General features: G+C 41.4%; 1 protein-coding gene across 2 annotated transcripts in view; it reads left to right on the top strand.

Moving 5' to 3' along the window:
- Positions 1 to 6,831: 6,831 nt before the first annotated feature.
- LOC140201341 (poly(A) polymerase gamma-like) overlaps positions 6,832 to 22,796 on the top strand; it is a 71,136-nt gene continuing 55,171 nt past the window's right edge. The window contains exons 1-2 of one of the 2 annotated variants that reach the window (XM_072265279.1): positions 6,832 to 7,021; positions 7,642 to 7,704. In XM_072265279.1, the coding sequence (XP_072121380.1) occupies positions 7,005 to 7,021; positions 7,642 to 7,704 (80 nt within the window). In that variant the 5' untranslated portion in view covers positions 6,832 to 7,004. Of the gene's footprint in view, positions 7,022 to 7,641; positions 7,705 to 22,796 lie in introns of those variants that run through there. The other variant, XM_072265281.1, reaches the window with a different exon arrangement.

Genomic DNA, 22,796 nt, shown 5'->3' on the forward strand with positions numbered 1-22,796 from the left:
CTCTACCTACTAATATTATTGGTAATATCATCCATTTGTCAAGATCTTCTTGAAATTTTTTCAATAGTGGTAAATAATTAAATTTATATAAATTCTTTACATCATTATCAAGTCTTCTACCTAAACACTTTATACCATTTACCGGCCATCTAAATTGGGTTACTAATCGACATTGACTATAGTCTCCTTTAGTAAGAGGTAAAATTTCACTTTTATCCCAATTTATTTTGTAACCTGATACCTTCCCATATTCATCCAATCTAGAAGATAATTTATGTAACAAATGTTGTGGGTTTGTTAAATAGATCAAAACATCATCGGCAAAAAGATTAATTTTATATTCCTCCTGATTAACTCTAAAACCCATAATATCTGGATCAATTCTAATTAGTTCTGCTAATGGCTCTATCGCCAATACAAATAAAGCAGGTGATAGTGGACAACCTTGTCTAGTTGACCTTTTTAACTGGAAAGGTGTTGAAATTTGAGAGTTTGTCACTACTTTAGCTTTAGGGTTAGAATTTAAAGTTTTAATCCAATTTATAAAAGATGTTCCTAGCCCATATTTTTCTAATACTTTAAATAAAAAATCCCATTCTATCAAATGCTTTTTCTGCATCCAAAGCTACTACTATACTCTTCTCATCCCTTTTTTGCGCCAAATGAATTATACTGAGTAGCTGGGTTACATTATCTGCCAATTGTCTATTTTTAATAAATCCTGTTTGATCCATATGTATTAATTTTGGTAAATATTTAGATAATCTATTCAATAAAATTTTTGCTATTATTTTATAATCTGTATTCAATAAAGAAATAGGCCTGTATGATGCTGGTTTCATAGGATCTCTGTCTTTTTTTGGCAATACTATTACAATTGCTGTTGAAAAAGATTCTGGAAGTTTATGTATTTTTTCTGCTTGACGTATTAGTTCCATAAAAAGAGGAAATAATAAATCTTTAAATTTTTTTATAAAATTCAGGTGGAAAACCATCTTCTCCTGGAGATTTATTACTTTGGAGTGATCCTAAAGCTTCTTCAACTTCTTTTAATGTAAAAGGCATATCTAATCCCTTCTGTTCTTCCAAATTCAATTTTGGAAGAGAAACCTGTGATAAAAACCTTTCTATCTCGTTAAAATCATTTTGTGATTCTGATTGATATAATTCAGAATAGAAATTTTTAAAGGTTTCATTTATTTCAAGAGGTTTATAAGATATTTTATTTGCCCTTGTTCTAATTGCATTTATTGTTTTGGAAGCTTGTTCTGTTTTCAACTGCCAGGCAAGAATTTTATGTGCTCTCTCACCTAACTCATAATACCTTTGTTTAGTTCTTATAATTGCTTTTTCCGTTCTATATGTCTGAAGCATATTATATTGCAACTTCTTATTGACAAGTTGTTTTCGTTTTACTTCTGACATATATCTTTGAGATTCTTTTTCTAATTTTGTAATCTTTTTCCAATTGATCTAGTTCTGCCATATATTCTTTCTTAATTTTAGACATATAACTTATTATCTGGCCCCTAAGATATGCTTTCATCGCATCCCATAATATAAATTTATCATCCACTGAATGAAAATTTGTATCCAAAAAAAATTGAATCTGCTTTTTCATAAAATCACAAAAATTTTGACGTTTTAATAATGTTGAATTAAATCTCCATCTATAAGCCACTTCTTCCTTATCAGCCATTATTATTGTCATTAATAAAGGGGAATGACCTGATAATATTCTTGCTTTATATTCCATATTTTTCACTCTGTGTTGAATATGCATTGATAATAGAAACAAATCTATCCTTGAAAAAGTTTTATGTCTATGGGAGTAAAACGAATAGTCTCTTTCTTTAGGATTGATTCTTCTCCATATATCAATCAGATTTAAATCCTTCATCAATGATAAAGTTAAATTTACTACCTTCGATTTTATAACAGCCTTGGTTGATCTATCTAAGACTGGGTCTAAGCAAAAATTAAAATCTCCTCCAATTAATATTTTTTCATGCGCATCCGCCAAATTCAGAAAAGCTTCTTGTATGAATTTTGCATCATTTTCATTTGGTGCATAAATATTCATAAAAGTCCATAGTTCAGAAAAAAGTTGACAATGTATAATCACATATCTCCCCGCTGAATCTGTTATTACATTTTGTATTCTAATTGGTAACGTTTTATTGATCAAAATTGCTACTCCCCTCGCTTTTGAATTAAATGAAGCCGCAACAACACTACCCACCCAATCTCTCTTTAGTTTCTGATGTTCTGTTTCCGTTAGGTGCGTTTCCTGTAAAAAAGCTAAATCTATCTTCATTTTTTTAATATGTGTTAAGATTCTTTTTCTTTTCACTGGTCCATTAAGCCCGTTAACATTAAAACTCAAAAAATTCAATAAATTAGTCATTATTCTTAACAAAGTTACTCCAATCTAAAACATTATTTATCTTCTCAACTCTCATAGTTCCTTGGGGAATCTCTTTAAACTTCACCATGTTGCTATGTGTCTCCCTCCCAACCTTCCAGGCAGAAAGAAAAAAGATAGAAAAAAAACAAAAAAAGAAAAAACAAAATACCCCCCCCACTAATGTTGTGAATGAAAGGATACACAACACTACCCCCCTCCATTTTACAGGTCGTGGCAAATGCCACGCTTGCACACATGACTAGCGTAGCAATCGATCAGTGCTTCTTCCAGCTCCCCCGCAACAAAAAAATTAATTATATAGACAAAATTAGTATTACTATTCCCAACTAATATTCCTCCAGTTTTAACCTTTCTTACCCCCCTCGTATAATTAATAATATATTTATACATTCATCCAGCTTCAAAAATCCAACAAGTCCATTCTTTAACCCAATCTTCATCTTCAATCTATCTCGCTCTCCTGGGTTTGTTCTTGTATCTGGTGAATATTCAGAGAATCTCGCACAAACTGCTCTGCTTTCTGGTAGTCATCAAAAAATCTTTTTTCTCCACCAGGCAAAAAAACTCCAAGGTTGCAGGATAACGCAGTGCAAATTGATAACCATGCTCCCATAGGGTTTTTTTCACTGGGTTAAATTTCTTCCTTCTCTTCAAAAGTTCGTAACTTATATCAGGGTAGAAAAAAACTTTGTTCCCTTTAGTTATCAATGGCCCTTTTCTATCTTTGGCAGCTTGAGCAGCTGCCTGTAGAATCCTTTCCTTGTCTTGAAATCTTAAGAATTTTATTAAAATCGACCGTGGATATTGGTCATCTTTTGGTTTTGGTCTTAAAGCTCTATGTGCCCGCTCAATTTCAATTGGTCGAACCTCCTCCTCCATTTGCAAAACATCCGGGATCCATCTTTGAAAAAATTCTATTGGTTTATCTCCCTCCATACCTTCTTTAAGACCAACAATTTTAATATTATTACGTCTACTAAAATTTTCCAACATGTCCACTTTCTCCAAGAGTCGGTTTCTTTCCAAGTTCCAGACAAGCAGATCATTTTCTGTTTTTTCCACTCTATCATTCATATGCCCCATTGCTCTTTCCATCTTCTGAAGCTTCTTATCCATTTTGTCCTGTCTTGCCATAACTTTATCATAGCACATCTTCGTATCTCTAAGCTCTTCTCTTACTTTTCTTAATTCAGCTGTTAACTGCAATATAGCCTCTCTCATATCTCTATCATCTCCTTTACTTCCAATCGCTTCCAATTCTTCCTCCTCTTCTTCATCATCTGTGTTCTCTGCAGAATCCAATTCTGACTCTGAGTCATTTTCAATTGCAGTGGCTGTCGGTTCTTGTAGTTTGTGTTGTGTCAATTTGCGCATGCGCATTTCCGGTGTCTTCTTCGAAGAAGCCGTTACCACCGCCATTGCTCCCTGTTCTACCGAAGGAGATCCAACCTGAGTCCGAGGCTCCATCGTTGCAGCAGGCCCATTTTTCTTCCCGTCTCGCGGCTGCTTCGCAACAGCAGACTTCTTTTGTTGCGGTTTAGGAGGCATATAGTAGTCTTACAAAGTTTATAAATAGTTTTCAGAAAATATTTACTAACTTTGTTTTGTTTAAACGGTACTTTACTGATTTGTTGCGGGAGAGCTGGATTTACACGTCTCAATCCCACGCCATCACGTGACGCCCCCCCCTTCCCTATCTTCCATGGTCCACTTTCCTCTCCTATCTGATTCGTTCTTCTTCAGCCCTTTACTTTTTTCACGTATCATTTCCCAGCTTCTCACTTCATCACCACCCCACCTTCCCCAGCACCTGGTTGCACCTATCACTTGCCAGCTTGTACACCTTCCCTCCCCCACTAGTTATTCTGGCCTCTGCTCCCTTACTTTCCAGTCCTGAAGAAGAGTCTCAGCCCAAAACATTGACTTTTAATTTCCCTCCATAGATGCTGCTTGATCTGATGAGTTCCTTCAGCATTTTGTCAGTATTGTCAAGGTAACAACAACTTTAAAACTAACGTTTTGATGGATATGCAAAAATAAAAACATTGAAGTAAGAGATGTAGTCATGTTTATGAAAAAAATGTTGTGGGTGGTGGAAGAAGCTTCCTGACATTGCTCAAGTTTAATACTGAGTCCCACAGGCTCCAATGTACTCTGTAGGAGGATTAGGTTCTGTTCCATAAACTTCCATTGGGCCTTGTTGGAGCAATGTAGGTCCAAACACAGAGAAGTTAGAGTGAGATTAGTATGTAAAATTATAGTGATATGTGACTGGATGCTCAGGATCGCTCTTGCAGAAAAATTGGAAGTGCTCGATAAAGTGGTCATTGAAACTGTTTTTGATCTCTTCAACGTAGAGGACTAGATCATGACCTCTGAAGACAAATACTTTTTTTTTTGTAAAATGTATTAACTGCTTCACCGGGAAAGACTATTTGAGTCCTTAGATGAAGAAGAAGTGAAGATAGTTGTTGCAACTCCTGTTATTGTATGGAAAAGTTCATATAAACTGAATTGAATGGTGATTTATCTGCTAGGCAGAATCCCATTGAAGGTGCTGGAAATAATGAATAGTCCACTGAAATTTTTAACTGGTGGATAGATGAAAACAAGGGGAAATCATCTGATTCTCTCACTAGAGGATCAGCAACTTTAAATTCCTCAGCGTTATTATTTTGGAGAACCTGTCCTGGGCCCAATATGAAAGCGCAATTACGAAGAAAGCACAGCAGCACCTCTATTTCCTTAGGGGCTTGTGAAGATTGGGCATGACATCTAAAACGTTGACAAACTTCTGTAGATGTGCCTGACGAAGGGTCTCGGCCCGAAACTTTGACTGTACCTCTTCCTAGAGATGCTGCCTGGCCTGCTGCGTTCACCAGCAACTTTGATGTGTGTTGCTTGAATTTCCAGCATCTGCAGAATTCCTCGTGTTTGCGCTGTTAATGTTTACGATAGTTGACATCTGGAATAAAAAATGAAACTTTTTTTTTAATCAAGCCATTTAACACAGCAAAGGATAAGGCAGAACTTTAGACGAGAACAACTTTGGGAAAGAGTCTGTGCATTTGCAGATCAAGATAACTCTTTTATCTGTTGAATAATGGCACTAACGTGGATCTCAGGATGGGTCCAGAACAGTAATTAAGTAAAACGCTTCTTGTTCAAACACTTTTAGTTTGAACTTCCCTGTCATTATTACTGTGTTGTTGCTTGGATATCTTCCTACTCCAACCCTTTTTATTCTATGAGTTCCAATCTTAATGATAGATCAGTTGCCTTTCTGAAGGCAATAATCACATTGTGATTTGCTCATCAAAGCACCTGTTATTTCAGCAAAGCATTTGATAAACATAAATTGTTTTTAACAAATCCATGCCGGCTCTCTCTAATTAATCAACATTAGCCCTGGTGACTATTAATTTTGTTTTTATAAAGTTTATTGCTACCCCATTTTGCACTACTCCTCAATCCTAAATTGTCATTATACTTAGGCCTCCACTCAAAACTTTCCGGTATGTAGACCATTGTAACTTAAAAATCTCAAGCTAAAGGCTACCGTGCGGAGATGCAGACACAAACTACTTGCCCTTTCCAATACCTCACGCTGTCGCAAGTGTCCTGCCCTCGTTACAATGCAGAGGCTGCTTGTGAGGGTTAGTGTCTGACTGGCGAACAGTGAGTGCAGTTGGTCAGCACTAAGAAGCAGGATTTAGTGCTTCGCCCTAGGCAACATGGTGAACTCAAGCCATTACTTGCAACTGCAAACTGTTCTTTCACGAATCCTGCTGGAAGTGGCTGGTTCCACATTATCTGGCAGCACAGCTCTATGGAAATTTCTCAGCAGTAACGGTGGCTGGTCAGTGGTCTCAATGGCCACACCACTCGCCCCAGTCTGCACAACACAAGACAACCACTTCACACTGGTGATTCATTATAAGATTCACAACAGATTCCTGGTGCGGCTAACAGTCTGTGCCAAATGTCCAGTGTGCAGCACTGCGGCCGCTAGGAGTCGGCGCCATGCCGCCAGCATAACAACACTCTCAGAAGCACAGTTCTGCATATACATCATCACAGTGATCCCTCTGGAACCCCGCTCCTGAGTGCTGGTGGATTACAAGACCAAGTTGATCAAAGAAATGAAGCAGTTCGACCTCAGAAGACATTATCCTTGTAAGCAGAAGCTCCAATGCCGCGCATGCACCCCGAATATGCATCTCGGCGCTGACCAACCGCACCATTCACCCCCCTGCCTGTCTATACCGGTCCTCGTTGGAAACCCCCTGCTTGGATCGAGAACCGCCGAGAAAACCGGAATCCTACGCCACAACGCAGAGGGTCGCGAGAGTTGGGAAACAAGGGGCGCGCACGCCGGGGAAGGGTGCGTGTGTGCGGGGCCGCGCACGCCGGGGCGGAGCGGGACAGCTGGGCCGCCATGTTGGCGGTGGCCTCTTATTTATGAGATTTTTAGTTGGGGTGCAGACGCCTAATAGTTTCGGAGTGGATTTCGAAAAAGCAAACAGGAACGAGTTAGTGGTGACGGAGGGGTGGGGTAGCCGTCGGCCGTGAGGAAATGAAAGAAATGTCAGCGTAAGTGGCGGCTCCGTCGGGGTCGGCGTGGGTCCGCGCGAGGATTTCCGACTGTTGGGAAATGTCTCAGGTTGTCGGCGAGGCCTCAGCGCCGGCCTCATCTCCCTGTTACAGCCTGGCCATGGCTCTTTAATGGGAGACGGGGCTGTGTGGGTGGTGATCCACATCTGCTGGCAGTTAGGCCTCCTCCACTAAGCAAGACCTGGACTTTAACCGATAGGCCTTGACCTCCCACCTCTGCCCCATCCCCTGCTCCAGCCCTGTTTGCACAGGACGGGAAACACTGCTGCTCTATGCAGCATTCGCGACTTAGGCAGTTTAATTTATTCGTGTGTGAAAATCAGCGATAGTAAGATAGATAACGTTTAAAACAGTAGTAATGCAGTGTTCAAAACGCTATTTGCTAACAATTATGTTGATTTATTTAAGGGAAATTATCATTAACTTTTCAATTATATTGGGAATGGTTGGAAACTGTTGAGGACATCTTTAACCAAAGTTGGGCAACCTTTTTTGAAGTTACTTTAAATAGTCCCACTTAGTGTGCCTATTCTGTTTGCATTGGAAATCGTGTGTTATATCAAATCTCTTTTTGATCCAAATACTTTATATAACTGCAGACTTTTGATGTCCAATGGCGGAGTTCTGTCTCCGGAATCTTTGACTGCACTACTAAACTCAGGGTTAGTATACTTTATTTCCAGGAAGCAATCGTTTAAGGGATGGAGAATATTTTAAAAATAACTTCTCTTAATGTTTCAGACAATGAACTTTTTGCTATTTCCATTACATGCAGCATTTAGAGCAAAACTTGTGACAAATTCATTTTTGGATAATGATCAAACTGAAATTTTCTTTTTGTTCATGAACTGAACATGTGTTAAAGCTTTGCTTCTGGACTCATTGCATGTGTTGTTTGCACGTAGTGAAATTGTACAATTTCAGTTTCTTTTTTACAGGCTTGCTTTTTAATAACTTAAAATTAACAGGATTCAAGAGTCCATTCATACAGTACATGTACCAGTGAAATATAAGTGCAAGTTTTGCCTTTTTGTACTGAAGTATGTGTTGATTTGCTCTTTTCAGATGGTTTGATTGGCAGCAAAGGTAGTTGAGGGGAATTTGATTGATTTTCTTGAAAGCTGAAATAACTTGTCTGTCAAACAATATAATCTGTTCTTCATTTTAGTTTTCAGAGTTTTTTAATCCTTTTATTTTAAGACTGAAACTTCAGGCATAACATTTTAACTGGTGATACAGTCAGAAATTAGTGTTGCTTGTAAAGAACATGTTTTTTCAGTTGATGTAGATGTATCTGCACTGCAGCTGCTTTACCAGATAATGTTATGCACTACACAAGCATTATACCATTGATTGATGATGTTATGGAGGGGTAGTAGATATTGGTTGTAGTGGAAAAGGCAGCTGGAAATCTGGATTTGTGGTGGACTGAGAAGTATACCTGTGTTCTTTATCAAGCTTTAACTGATAAATATATATTTTACTGAAATGAAGCATTTATGCCTTGTGTACTGTTTGGATCTAAACTTAATGTAGCTTGGCAGTTCAACAGTTTTTTACATTTAGTTGTATCATTTTAAAAACAGTTTGGAAGTGCTTTTAATTTCACATAATGTAAGTAGACCATCCCTGCAGGTTCTATGGCAAGTTAGCTACCTCAGATCTTTTGTTAAGTCTGCCAATATGATCTGTGCAGGTGCTGGACAACTTGTCTCTGGTATGCATGATTTGATGTGCTTGAATTATGCTCACAGTTGCTTCAAGGGTGAACTTTGCTTCTGCAATTGTTCCCATTCCCCAATAAGCACCACCCCTTACCCTAGCATATTGTTGGCGCCAATATATAGCAATTGTGTACATTTGACAAAATGGGGTTACCTTTTGAATGGGCTATTAATATGTATTTAGAGCCTCAAGACCAAAGCAGATTAAAAGCAGGAAGGGAATGGAATACAGGAGTTAAGGGAGCAAGCATTTTATGCTTGGGAGTAGTACTGAGATTTACAGGGCTGATAAAGAATCCTTGGTGAAGGTGATGTGAGTTTGTGGAAGGATTTTATTGAAAATTTAAGTTACTTTGCACTTGACTTTCTAGAATTGATGGATATAGATTGGATTTTGCTACAAATATGTCGCATATAATTTGATGTTTATGTGTGATCCCCAAGGCTAACTAGTAGAAAATAAAATGAGGGGGATTAGGCCAAATGGCCCGTTGCCATGCTATATGATCACTCATCAATGATGCCCAGCTCTCGAGCAGCCACGGTGTTTGCAATTTATAGATCATGGAACAGTACAGCACAAGAACAGGCCCTTCAGCTCAAGATGTCAGTGTCAAACAGAATGCAAAGTTAAACAAGATCGCTTCTGCCGATACATCATCCATATTCCAGCATTTTCATGTACATATGTAAAAGCTACTTAAACGTCCTGTCATATTTGCCCCCACCACCATCCCAAGCAGCACATTCCACACACTCACCATTCAGTCTTTTAAAAAAAATTTGCCCCGCACATCCCTTTAAATGAATATCCATTGCATAACTAGGGCTGTAATAGGGCTTTAAACTATATAGGACTGATGGTTTCAACAGTTTGGGAAAGTATGGATAAAGTTAAAGGGAAGGGGAGTGCAGAAAAGGTTACTGAAGTCTCCAGAATAAACTCTTGTCTCCAGTCAGTTTAGAAGAGATATAAAAAACATTAACTTCACGGTACTTGGAGACAAAATTGTGAAGGATGGTGAATACAGGACTGAAGGTGTCATATTTGAATGCAGACGGTATATGAAAGTAGATAAGCTTGTTGTTGACATCATGGAGTTATGGTTGAAGGACAATCACAGGCAGAGGCTAAACATCCAAGAATCCACATCCTTCAAAAAGTCAGGCTGGTGGCCTATTTGGTTAGAAAACAACGACATAGGTCAGAAGATGTAAAATCCTTGTGGGTAGAGTTAAGAAACTGCAAGGATTAAAAAAGAGCAACACATACAAAATGCTGGAGGAACTCAGCAAGTCAGACAGCATCTGTGGAGAGGAATAAACATCAACTTTTCAGGCTGAGACCCTTCCTCAAGGAACGATGATAAGTGGCAGGTGATAGGTTAGACTTTCAGTTAAAAGACAGTAGTTGGAATTGGATACAAGGCCTCTGAATAGCATCCAGGATGTGGGGTGCAAATTACAATGAGAGATAGAAAACATGTAAAAAGGGCAGTGTTACAATAGTTACGGGGTGAGGGGATTTCTCTGTGCAGGAAGATTGGAAAAATCAGCTTGGTACTGGACCCCAAGAGAAGGAATTTATAGAATGCTGACGGGTTTAGATTTTTAGAGCAGCTTGTAGCCAAGCTCACTAGAGAAAAGGCAGTTCTGAATTTGGTGTTGTGCAATGAACCAGATTTGATTAGGGAGCTTAAGTTAAAGGCATTCTGAGGAGTCAGTGATCACAATGTGATAGAATTCACTTTACAATTTGACAGGGATGTATTGGTAGCACAGTTGAGTATAGGTAATTATAGAAACATGAGAGAGGAACTGGCCAAAGCTGATTGACAGGAGACACTAGCAGCGATTACGGTAGAGCAGCCATAGCTGAAGTTTCTTGGAGTAATTTGAAGACACGGGATGAGTCCTACACGGGAAGTCAGAGACACCATAAAAGCAAAAGAGAAGGCATAAAATTTGGGAAGCTAGTGGTTTGGAAAGCTTTTGAAAACCAACAGAAAGCAACTTGGAAAAAAAAGAGGATAAATCTGAAATATAAGACCATAAGACAAAGGAGCAGAAGTCGGCCATTCGGCCCATCGAGTCTGCTCCGCCATTTTATCATGAGCTGATCCATTCTCCCATTTAGTCCCACTCTCCCACCTTCTCACCATAACCTTTGATGCCCTGGCTACGCAGATACCTATCAATCTCTGCCTTAAATACACCCAATGACTTGGCCTCCACTGCTGCCTGTGGCAACAAATTCCATAGATTCACCACCCTCTGACAAAAAAATTCCTTCGCATTTCTGTTCTGAATGGGCGCCTTTCAATCCTCAAGTCATGCCCTCTTGTACTAGACTCCCCCCATCATGGGAAACAACTTTGCCACATCCACTCTGTCCATGCCTTTCAACATTCAAAATGTTTCTATAAGGTCTCCCCTCATTCTTCAAAACTCCAAGGAATACAGTCCAAGAGCGGACAAACGTTCCTCATATGTTAACCCTCTCATTCCCGGAATCATTCTAGTGAGTCTTCTCTGTACCCTCTCCCAACGTCAGCACATCCTTTCTTAAATAAGGAGACCAAAACTGCCCACAGTACTCCAAGTGAGGTCTCACCAGCGCCTTATAGAGCCTCAACATCACATCCCTGCTCCTATACTCTATTCCTCTAGAAATGAATGCCAACATTGCATTCTCCTTCTTCACTACCGACTCACCTGGAGGTTACCCTTAAGGGTATCCTGTACGAGGACTCCCAAGTCCCGTTGCATCTCAGAACTTTGAATTATTTCCCCATTTAAATAATAGTCTGCCCGTTTATTACTTCTGCCAAACTGCATAACCATACACTTTCCAACCATTCTACTTCATTTGCCACTTCTTCGCCCATTCTTCCAATCTATTCAAGTCTCTTTGCAGACTCTCTGTTTCCTCAGCACTACTGGCCCCTCCACCTATCTTCGTATCATCAGTAAATTTAGCCACAAAGCCATCTATTCCATAATCCAAATCGTTGATGTACAATGTAAAAAGAAGCAGCCCCAACACGGACCCGTGTGGAACACCACTGGTAACCGGCAGCCAACCAGAATAGGATCCCTTTATACCCACTGTTTCCTGCCAATCTGCCAACACTCTATCCATGTATGTAACTTTCCCATAATTCCATGGGCTCTTTTTCTTGTTAAGTAGCCTCTTGTCAAAGGCCTTCTGAAAATCCAAATATACAACATCCACTGCATCTCCCTTGTCTAGCCTACTGGTAATTTCCTCAAAAAATTGTAATAGGTTTGTCAGGCAGGATTTTCCTTTAAGGAATCCATGCTGAGTTCTGCCTATCTTGTCATATGCCTCCAGGTACTCTGTAACCTCATTCTTGATAATCGACTTCAACAACTTTCCAACCACCGGCGTCAAGCTGACAGGTCTATAATCTCCTTTTTGCTTCCTTGCCCCCTTCTTAAATAGCAGAGTGACATTTGCAATCTTCCAGTCCTCCGGAACCATGCCATAATCTATCAACTTTTGAAAGATCATTGCTAATGCCTCCACAATCTCCAGAGCTATTTCCTTCAGAACACGCGGGTGCATTCCATCTGGTTCGGGAGATTTATCTACCTTTAGACTATTCAGCTTCCTGAGTACTTTCTCTGTTGTAATTGTGACTGCGCACACTTCTCTGCCACCCTTGAGTGTCAGGTATACTGCTGATGTCTTCCTCAGTGAAGACATGCAAAATACTCATTCAGTTCCTCTGCCATCTCCTTATCTCCCATTATAATTTCTCCAGCATCATTTTCTATCGGTCCTATATCTACTCTCACCTGTCTTTTACTCTTTATATACTTGAAAAAGGTTTTAGTATCCTCTTTGATATTATTTGCTAACTTCCTTTAATAGTTAATCTTTTCCCTCTTAATGACCTTCTTAGTTTCCTTTTGTAAGGTTTTAAAAACTTCCCAATCCTCTGTTTTCCCACTAATTTTGCTTCCTTGTATGCCCTCTCCTTTGCTTTAACTTTGGCTTTGACTTCTCTTGTCAACCACGGTTGCATCCTTTTTCCATTTGAAAATTTCTTCTTTTTTGGAATATACCTGTCTTACACCTTCCTCACTTCTCGCATAAAACTCCAGCCACTGCTGCTCTGCCGTCTTTCCCGCCAGTGTCCCTTTCCAGTCAACTTTGGTCAGTTCCTCTCTCATGCCACTGTAGTTTCCTTTACTCCACTGAAATACCGACACATCAGATTTCGGCTTCTCTTTTTCAAATTTCACAGTGAACTCAATCATGTTATGATCACTGCCTCCTGAGGGTTCCTTCACCTCAATCTCTCTAATCACCTCTGGTTCATTACACAATACCCAATCCAATACAGCCGATCCCCTAGTGGGCTCAACAACAAGCTGTTCTAAACAGCCATCTCGCAGACATTCTACAAATTCTCTCTCTTGAGATCCAGTGCCGACCTGATTTTCCCAATCCACTTGCATGTTAAAATCCCCCACAATTATCATAACACCGCCCTTCTGACAAGCCTTTTCTATTTCCTGTTGTAATTTGTAGTCCACATCCCTGCAGCTGTTTGGAGGCTTATAAGTAACTGCCATCAGGGTCCTTTTACCCCTGCGATTTCTTTGCTCAACCCATAAAGATTCTGCACCTTCCAATCCTATATCACCTCTTTCTAATGATTTAATATCATTTCTTACCAATAAAGCCACGCCTCCCCCTCTGCCTACCTTCCTATCCTTCCGATACACCGTGTATCCTTGGACGTTCAGCTCCCAGAGATATGCATCCTTTAGCCACGTCTCAGTGTTGGCCACAATATCATATCTGCCAATCTGTAGCTGTACGACAAGATCATCCACCTTATTCCTTATGCTGCGTGCATTTTAAGTATAACACCTTAAGACCACTATTTGATACTTTTCGCTTTGATTGCACTGCAACTCATCCCAATGGCTACAAATTTGCCCCATCACCTGCCTGTCTTTCCTGACATCTTTACTGCTCACTATCTTAGATTTATTTCTGCTTTCCTCTTTCTCCGCTCTGTCATTCCGGTTCCCACCCACCTGCCAAATTAGTCTAACCCCTCCCTAACAGCTCTATTAAACTTTCCCACCTTCGGGTTCAGGTGCAACCTGTCCTTTTTGAAAAGGTCAAACTTCCCCCAGAAGGGATCCCAATTATCCAAGAATCTGAAGCCCTGCCCCCTGCACCAGTCTCTCAGCCACGCATTCATCTGCCTGATCCTACTATTCTTGCCCTCACTAGCACGTGGCACAGGTAGCAATCCCGAGATTACTACTCTGGAGGTCCTGCTTCTCAGCTTCCTTCCTAACTCCTAGAAATCTCTCTTCAGGACCTCCTCCTTTGTCCAATCTATGTTATTGGTACCAACATGTACCAAGACAGCAGGCTGCTCACCCTCCCCCTTCAGAATATTCAGGACCCGATCCGAGACATCCCGTACCCTGACACCTGGGAGGCAACACACCATGTGGATATCTCTATCAGGCTCACAGAATCTTCTGTCCATTCCCCTGACTATGGAATCCCCTACGACTACCGCATTTCTCTTCTCCCTCCTTCTCTCCTGCACAACGGTGCCAGGCTCAGTGCCAGAGACCCAGTCACTGTGGGTGTCCCCTGTCAGGTCATCCCCCTCAACAGCATCCAGAACAAGATATTTGTTACTGAGGGGGACAGCCACAGGTGTGCTCTCCACTATCTGGGCATTTCCCTTCCCTCTCTTGACAGTGACCCAGTTTTCTGACCCCTGAAGCCTAGGGATGTTGACCTCCCTGTAGCTCCTGTCTATCACCTCTTCACTTTCCCTGATAAGCAGTAGGTCATCAAGCTGCAGCTCCAGATCCCTAACATGGTCTCTGAGGAGCTGCATCTCGGTGCACTTGGCGCAGATGTCATCAGGGAGGCTGGAGGTCTCCCAGGATTCCCACATCTGACACCCTGAGCAAAGCACTAACCCTGCAGGCATGCTATCTAATTCTACAGGAATGAAACTGGAAAAATCAGTCTACTCACCCACTTACCTCGCCAAACAGACGAACTTTAAACTGTTAGCTCGTACCGTTAACTGTGAGAGCCCTGCTGTTCCTGTCTGTCGGGGCCAAGTTGCGAAAAGGGGGGTGGGGGGAGAAAAAAAGAGTTGGTGCTTTGCTCTCATCTCTTCCTGTTTACCGCCGAAGCCTGTTGAAGCCAAAGCCCTACACTCTGTTCCCACTCACTCCGCTGCCTGCTGTATAGGGTGGTCTCCTTTTTAAACTCTCCGCGCTGTCCTGTTGACGTCACGCGCCTGCGCAGTCTCGTCCTTCTTGCACTGGAAGGAAGTTTTTTTTTTAAAAAACTGCCTTCCTTCAGAATTCAGCTCCCACGACGCTCTGTAGTCCCGATCCAAAAGACAACCGTTGGCAGCAACCTTCCTTTTTAAACTCTTTTAAATATGAATCTAAACTAACCAATAATATAAAAGAGGATACCAAAAAGTTTTTCCAGATTTATGTAAAGAATAAAATAGAGGCAAGAATGGGCTTTGGAAAGATGAAAAGTGACACTGGAGAGGTAGTAATGAGGAGCAAAGAAAACTGAATAAGTATTTTGCATTAGTCTTTACTGTGGAAGCATGCACGCCAGAAATTCAAGTGTGTCTGGGGGGAGGGGGCACAGAAGTGAGTTTAGTTCCTGTTACTAAAGAGAAGGTTTTTGGGAAGTTGAAAGTTTTAAAGGTGGATAAATAACTTTCACCAGATGGACTACACACCAAGATTTTGAAAGAGGTAGCTGAAGCGTTTGGAGGCATAAGTAGTGATTTTCAATAATTGTTGGATTCTGGAGAACTGGAAAATTGCAAGTGTTAAATTGTGCTACTCCACTCTTTAAGTAGGGAGGGAAGCAAAAGGCAGGAAATTATGGGCCAGTTACCCTGACTTCAGTGGTTGTTAAGATATTGGAGTCCATTATTAAGGATGAGGTTTCAGGATACTTGGAGATGCATGATAAAAATAGGCTGAAGTCAGCATAGTTTCCTTAAGATGAAATCTTGTATGACAAATTTGAAGAAATGAGAAAGGATCTAAAAAGTGTGGATTGGGACAGGTTGTTCTCTGGCAAAGATGTGATTGGTAGGTGGGAAGCCTTCAAAGGGGAAATTTTGAGAGTGCAGAGTTTGTATGTTCCTGTCAGGATTAAAGGCAAATTGAATAGGAATAAGGAACCTTGGTTCTCAAGGGATATTGCAACTCTGATAAAGAAGAAGAGGAAGTTGTATGAAATGTATAGGAAACGGGGTAAATCAGGTGCTTGAGGAGTATAAGAAGTGCAAGAAAATACTTAAGAAAGAAATCAGGAGGGCTAAAAGAAGACATGAGGTTGCCTTGGCAGTCAAAGTGAAGGATAATCCAAAGAGCTTTTACAAGTATATTAAGAGCAAAAGGATTGTAAGGGATAAAATTGGTCCTCTTGAAGATCAGAGTGGGCGGCTTTGTGCGGAACCAAAGGAAATGGGGGAGATCTTAAATAGGTTTTTTGCGTCTGTATTTACTAAGGAAGCTGGCATGAAATCTATGGAATTGAGGGAATCAAGCAGTGAGACCATGGAAATTGTACAGATTGAAAAGGAGGAGGTGCTTGCTGTCTTGAGGAAAATTAAAGTAGATAAATCCCCGGGACCTGACAGAGTGTTCCCTCGGACCTTGAAGGAGACTAGTGTTGAAATTGCGGGGGCCCTGGCAGAAATATTTAAAATGTCGCTGTCTACGGGTGAAGTGCCGGAGGATTGGAAAGTGGCTCATGTTGTTCCGTTGTTTAAAAAAGGTTCGAAAAGTAATCCGGGAAATTATAGGCCGGTGAGTTTAACGTCAGTAGTAGGTAAGTTATTGGAGGGAGTACTAAGAGATAGAATCTACAAGCATTTGGATAGACAGGGGCTTATTAGGGAGAGTCAACATGGCTTTGTGCGTGGTAGGTCATGTTTGACCAATCTGTTGGAGTTTTTCGAGGAGGTTACCAGGAAAGTGGATGAAGGGAAGGCAGTGGATATTGTCTACATGGACTTCAGTAAGGCCTTTGACAAGGTCCCGCATGGGAGGTTAGTTAGGAAAATTCAGTTGCTAGGTATACATGGAGAGGTGGTAAATTGGATTAGACATTGGCTCGATGGAAGAAGCCAGAGAGTGGTGGTAGAGAATTGCTTCTCTGAGTGGAGGCCTGTGACTAGTGGTGTGCCACAGGGATCAGTGCTGGGTCCATTGTTATTTGTCATCTATATCAATGATCTGGATGATAATGTGGTAAATTGGATCAGCAAGTTTGCTGATGATACAAAGATTGGAGGTGTAGTAGGCAGTGAGGAAGACAGTTTTCAGAGCCTGCAGAGGGACTTGGACCAGTTGGGAAAATGGGCTGAAAAATGGCAGATGGAGTTTAATACTGACAAGTGTGAGGTATTGCACGTTGGAAGGACAAACCAACGTAGAACATACAGGGTTAATGGTAAGGCACTGAGGAGTGCAGTGGAACAGAGGGATCTGGGAATACAGATACAAAATTCCCTAAAATTGGTGTCACAGGTAGATAGGGTCGTAAAGAGAGCTTTTGATGCATTGGCCTTTATTAATCAAAGTATTGAGTATAAGAGCTGGAATGTTATGATGAGGTTGTAAGGCATTGGTGAGGCTGAATCTGGAGTATTGTGTTCAGTTTTGGTCACCAAATTACAGGAAGGATATAAATAAGGTTGAAAGAGTGCAGAGGTTTACAAGGATGTTGCCGAGACTTGAGAAAGGTTGAATAGCTTAGGACTTTATTCCCTGGAGCATAGAAGAATGAGGGGAGATTTGATAGAGGTATATAAAATTATGATGGGTATAGATAGAGTGAATGCAAGCAGGCTTTTTCCACTGAGGCAAGGGGAGAAAAAAACCAGAGGACATGGGTTAAGGGTGAGGGGGGAAAAGTTTAAAGGGAACATGAGGGGGGGCTTCACACAGAGGGTCGTGGGAGTATGGAATGAGCTGCCAGACGAGGTGGTAAGTGTGGGTTCTTTTTTAACATTTAAGAATAAATTGGGCAGATACATGGATGGGAGGTGTATGGAGGGATATGGTCCGTGTGCAGGTCAGTGGGACTAGGCAGAAAATGGTTCGGCACAGCCAAGAAGGGCCAAAGGGCCTGTTTCTGTGCTGTAGTTTCTATGGTTCTATGGTTCTAAATCTGTTGGAACTCTTGACAGAAATAGCAGACAGGATGGACAAGGAAGAGTCTGTGGATGTTGTTTACTTGGATTTTCAGAAGACCTTTGACAAGGTGCAGCACATGAGGCTGCTTAACAAGATAAGAGCCCATGTTATTATAGGAAAGATACTAGCATATGTAGAAGATTGGCTGACTGGCAGAAGGCAAAGTGTGAGAATAAAGGGAGCCTTTTCTGGCTGGCTGCCGGTGACTGGTAATGTTCCATAGGATTTGGTGTTGGGTCTTTATATGTAGATGATCTGAATGACAGAATTGATGGCTTTGTGGCCATGTTTGTGGACAATACAAAGATGGGTGGAGGAGCAAGAAATGTTCAGGAAATGTAGGCTACAGAAGGATTTGAACAGATTAGGAGAAGCAAAATACACAAAATGTTGGAAGAACTCAGCAGGTCAGGCAGCACCCATAGATATTAATGAACAATCAATGTTTTGGGCCAAGTCCATTCTTTAGGACTGAAAAGGAAGGGGAGAGATGTTAGAATAAAAAGGTGGGGGGGGGGGAGGTGGGGAGTTTAGCCAGGAGGTGATAGGTGAAGCCAGGTGGCTGCGAAAGGTAAAGGCTGGAGATTAGGAATCTGATAGCAGAGAGGAGTTGACCGTAGGAGAAAGGGAAGGAGGAGAGGCACCATGGGGAGTTGATAGGTAAGAAGAGGTAAGAGGCCAGAGTGGGGAACAGAAGAAGAGGCGAGCAAATTTTTTTTAACTGGAAAGAGGATTCGATATTTATGTCGTCAGGTTGATGGCTACCCAGACAGAATATAAGCATAAGAGGAGGCCATGGACCGACATGTCGGAATGGGAATTAAAATGTTGGGCCACTGGGAAGTTCTGCTTTTAGTAGATGGAGCTTAGGTGTTAAGATACAGAGAATGGGCAAAGATAAAATACAGTGTAGGAAAGTGTATAGTCATGCATTTTGGTAGAAGAAACAAAGGCATAGACCATATACTAAATGGGGAGAAGATTCAGAAATTAGTGCAAAGGGGCTTGGGAGTCCTAGTGCAGTATGCCCTGAAGGTTAATTTGCAGGATGAGTGGGCAGTATGGTAGGCAAAACCAAGGTTAGCATTCATTTTAAGAGGACTACAACATAAAAGCAAAGATGTAATGCTTTACGAGGCATTGTTCAGACCATATTTGGGGTATTGTAAGCATTTTCAGATCCCATATCTAAGGAAGGGTGTGTTAGCATTGGAGAGATCCAGAGTTGGTTTATCAGAATGATACCAGTAATGAAAAGGTTAATGTATGTGCATTTGATTCCTCTGGGCCTGTACTCTGGGGTTTACTGAAGTGAGCGGGATGTCATTGAAATTTTGAAAGACCTGGATAAAGTGGGCATGGAGAGGATGTTTCCAATAGTGGGAAAGTCTAGGACTAGAGGGCACAGCCTAGTAATAGGAGGTGTCCCTTTAGAAGAGAGATGAGAATTAATTTATTTAGCTACAGAATGGGCAGCCAACTGTGGAGATTAAGTCATTGGGTATATGTAAAGCAGAGGTTGATAATTTCTTGGTTAGTAGGGGCATCAAAGGTTATGGAGAGAACGCAAGAGAATGGGCTTGAGAAGCAAAATAAATCAGCCATAATGGAATAGTGAGCATTCTCCATGGGCCGAATTCTACTCTTGTGCCTTATGGTCTCTGGTATTAAGACTTGTCAACCTTGCAAATAAGATAGATTAGATTTGATTAGCTTTATTTGTCACATGTTCATCGAAAAATTGAAACATTTAGTGAAATGCGTTATTTTGCATCAATGACCAACAAAGTCCAAAATGTGCCACGCTGCCCATTAGTGTCTCCATGCTTCTAGCACCAACGTAGCATGCCCACAACCTACCCTTACTAACTGCTAGGTATTTAGAATGTAGGAGGAAACTGAAGCACCTAAAGGGAACCCACATGGTCACAGGGAGAACATACAAACTCCTTAGAGACAGCAACAGGAATTCTATCCGGATCTTACAGCTGCTGCTATAAAGCATTACACTAACCACTACACTCCTATCAATAGTCCATCTATGCCTCTATAATCTTATAAACCTCTATCAGATCTCCACTCAGCCTCCAGCACTACAGAGAAGACAACTCAAGTTTATCCAACCTCTCCTTATAGCAGAAACCCTCTAATCCTGGCAGCATCTTGATAAACTACTTTTGTGCCATTTCCGGCCTTGACGTCCTTCCTGTTGATGAGGCGTACAGAATTGCACCTCACTAAAGTTTCATGTAGCTGCAACATGACTTCCATACTTAGTACTCAGTGCCCTGCCCAATGAAGTCAAACATGTCATATGCATTTTTTTGATGTTCTATTTACTTCATGGATGCTTTTAGGGAGCTATGGACAATGGATTCTAAGATCTCTTTGTACATCAGTGGTTGTGCTATTAACTGTTACATTTGACTTCCCCAAGTGAAACACATCACACTTGCTTAGATTAATCTCCATCTGTCATTTTGCTGTCCATTTCTGTTACTAATTTGTATCTTGCTCAAACTCTATGCTGTCCAGGACTCTCCCAATCTGTATTGTCTGCAGAACTACTAATCCAACCATCCACATTATATCACAAGCAGTCAAGGCCCTAGCACCTATCCCTGTGGAGCATCATTGGTCACAGTCCTACAGCCAGAAAAGTACCCTTTTGCCGCTCCCCTCTTTCTCTTGTACAAGCCTATTCTGAGTAAAAGCTGCCAAGTCACTGTGGATCTCATGGAGGAACGCACACAAAATGCTGGAGGAACTCAGCAGGCCAGGCGGCATCTATAGAAAAAGGTACAGTTGAAATTACGGGCTGAAACACTTCAGCAGGACTGGAGAAAGAAAGCTGGGGAGTAGATTTTAAAGGTGGGGAGAGAGGGAGAGAAATACAAGGTGATAGGTGAAAGGAAGGGGGAGGGATGAAGTAAAGGTCGGAAAGTTGATTTGTGAAAGAAATACAGGGCTAGAGATGGGAGACTCTGATAGAAGAGAACAGAAGGTGGGGTGGGGGAGCACCAGAGGGAGCCAATGGGCAGGCAAGGAGATGAGGTGAGAGATGGAAAAGGGAATGGGAAATGGAGAAGTGGGGTGTGGGGGGCATTACCAGAAGTTCAAGAAATTGATGTTCGTGCTATCAGGTTGGAGGCTACCCAAACAGAATATGAGGTGGTGTTCCTCCAACCTCAGTGTGGCCTCATCATGACAATGGAGGAGGCCACAGATGGACATATGGGAATGGGAAGTGGAATTAAAATGGGTGGCCCTCTGGGAGATACTGCTTTTTCTGGTGGACAGAGCATAGGTGCTCGGCAGAACAGTCTCCCAATCTACGTTGGGTCTCACCAATATACAGAAGGCAACACCAGGAGCACCAGACACAGTATATAGGTACGCGCTGTATCTCAGAAAAGCGGATCTCCCAGGAACCATCCATTTTAATTCCACCTCCCATTCTGATATGTCCGTCCATGGCCTCTTCCATTGTCATGATGAGGCCACACTTGGGTTGGAGGAACAACACCTTGTATTCCGTTTGGGTAGCCTCCAACCTGTTAACGTGAGCACTGGTTTCTCGAACTTCTGGTAATGCCCCCACCCCTCTCTCCTTCATTTCCCTCCCTCTGGTGCTCCTCCTTACCCCCTCCTTCCTTTCTTCCATGGCCTTCTGTCACTTTCATCAATCAACTTCCCAGCTCTTTACTTCATCCCTCCCTTTCAGGTTTTGCGTATCACCTTGTTTTCCTCCTCTCCTCCTCCCACCTCTTAAATCTACTCCTTGGCTTTGTTCTCCAGTCCTGCTGAAGGGTACTGTTCCATAGATGCTGCCTGGCCTACTGAGTTCCTCTAGCATTTTGTGTGTGTTGCTTGGATTTCCAGCCTCTGCAGATTTTCTCTTGTTTATGAATGGATCTCATGAAGTTTAATTTTTGGATCAGCCTACCATAAGGGACCTTGTCAATTATCCCTTGGATATTCTGTAGTCTTCTGTTTGGACATCCTATCCTGTCCAGTGCAATTGAATTCTTGACTAGATTTTGAGCAGGGAGGCTTGCACATTCCAAATCTTGAGGTTGGTAAATTTATCTTTTGTCATTTAAGCATGGTGTATGTCACATGTATAATTAGACCAGATTCATACCACAGTCATAGATTTATAGAATCAGTCTAGAGTTCTGTAACACAGAAACAGTCTACATCTATTCTGTGCCAAAATGTTAGTCTGCTTAGCCACATTGACCCCTACCTGAACCATATCCCTCCATGCTCCTTCCATCCATGTACTCATCCAAACTTCTCTTCAATATTATGATTGAACCTACATCCACCACTTCTGCTGACTTGCGCTATTCTCTAAGCGAAGGAGATCCCCTTCAGGTTCCCCTTAAATATTTCACCATTCATCCCTTAACCTGTGACCTCTAGTTATAGTCTCATCCAACCTCTGGAAAAAGCCTGCTTGCATTTGTTCTTATAGTTTGTATACTTCTATCAATCTTTCTTCTTTCTTCTACACTTCAGGGAATAAAATCTTAACCTATGCAACTCAGGTTCTCAAGCCCCAGCAACATCCTTGTAAATTTTCCCTGTACTCTTTCAATCTTATTTACATCTTTCCTGTAAGGTAGATGCAGAACTGCATACAATGCTCCAAATTTAGCGTTGTGCAACTTCGACATAACATTCCAACTCCTATACTCAGTACTCTGACTAATGAGGGCCGAAGATCTCTTTACGGCTTATCTTACTGTCATGCCATTTTCAAG

This window comes from Mobula birostris, chromosome 8, assembly GCF_030028105.1.
Source record: "Mobula birostris isolate sMobBir1 chromosome 8, sMobBir1.hap1, whole genome shotgun sequence".
In the NCBI taxonomy this organism is placed as follows: Eukaryota; Metazoa; Chordata; class Chondrichthyes; order Myliobatiformes; family Myliobatidae; genus Mobula; species Mobula birostris.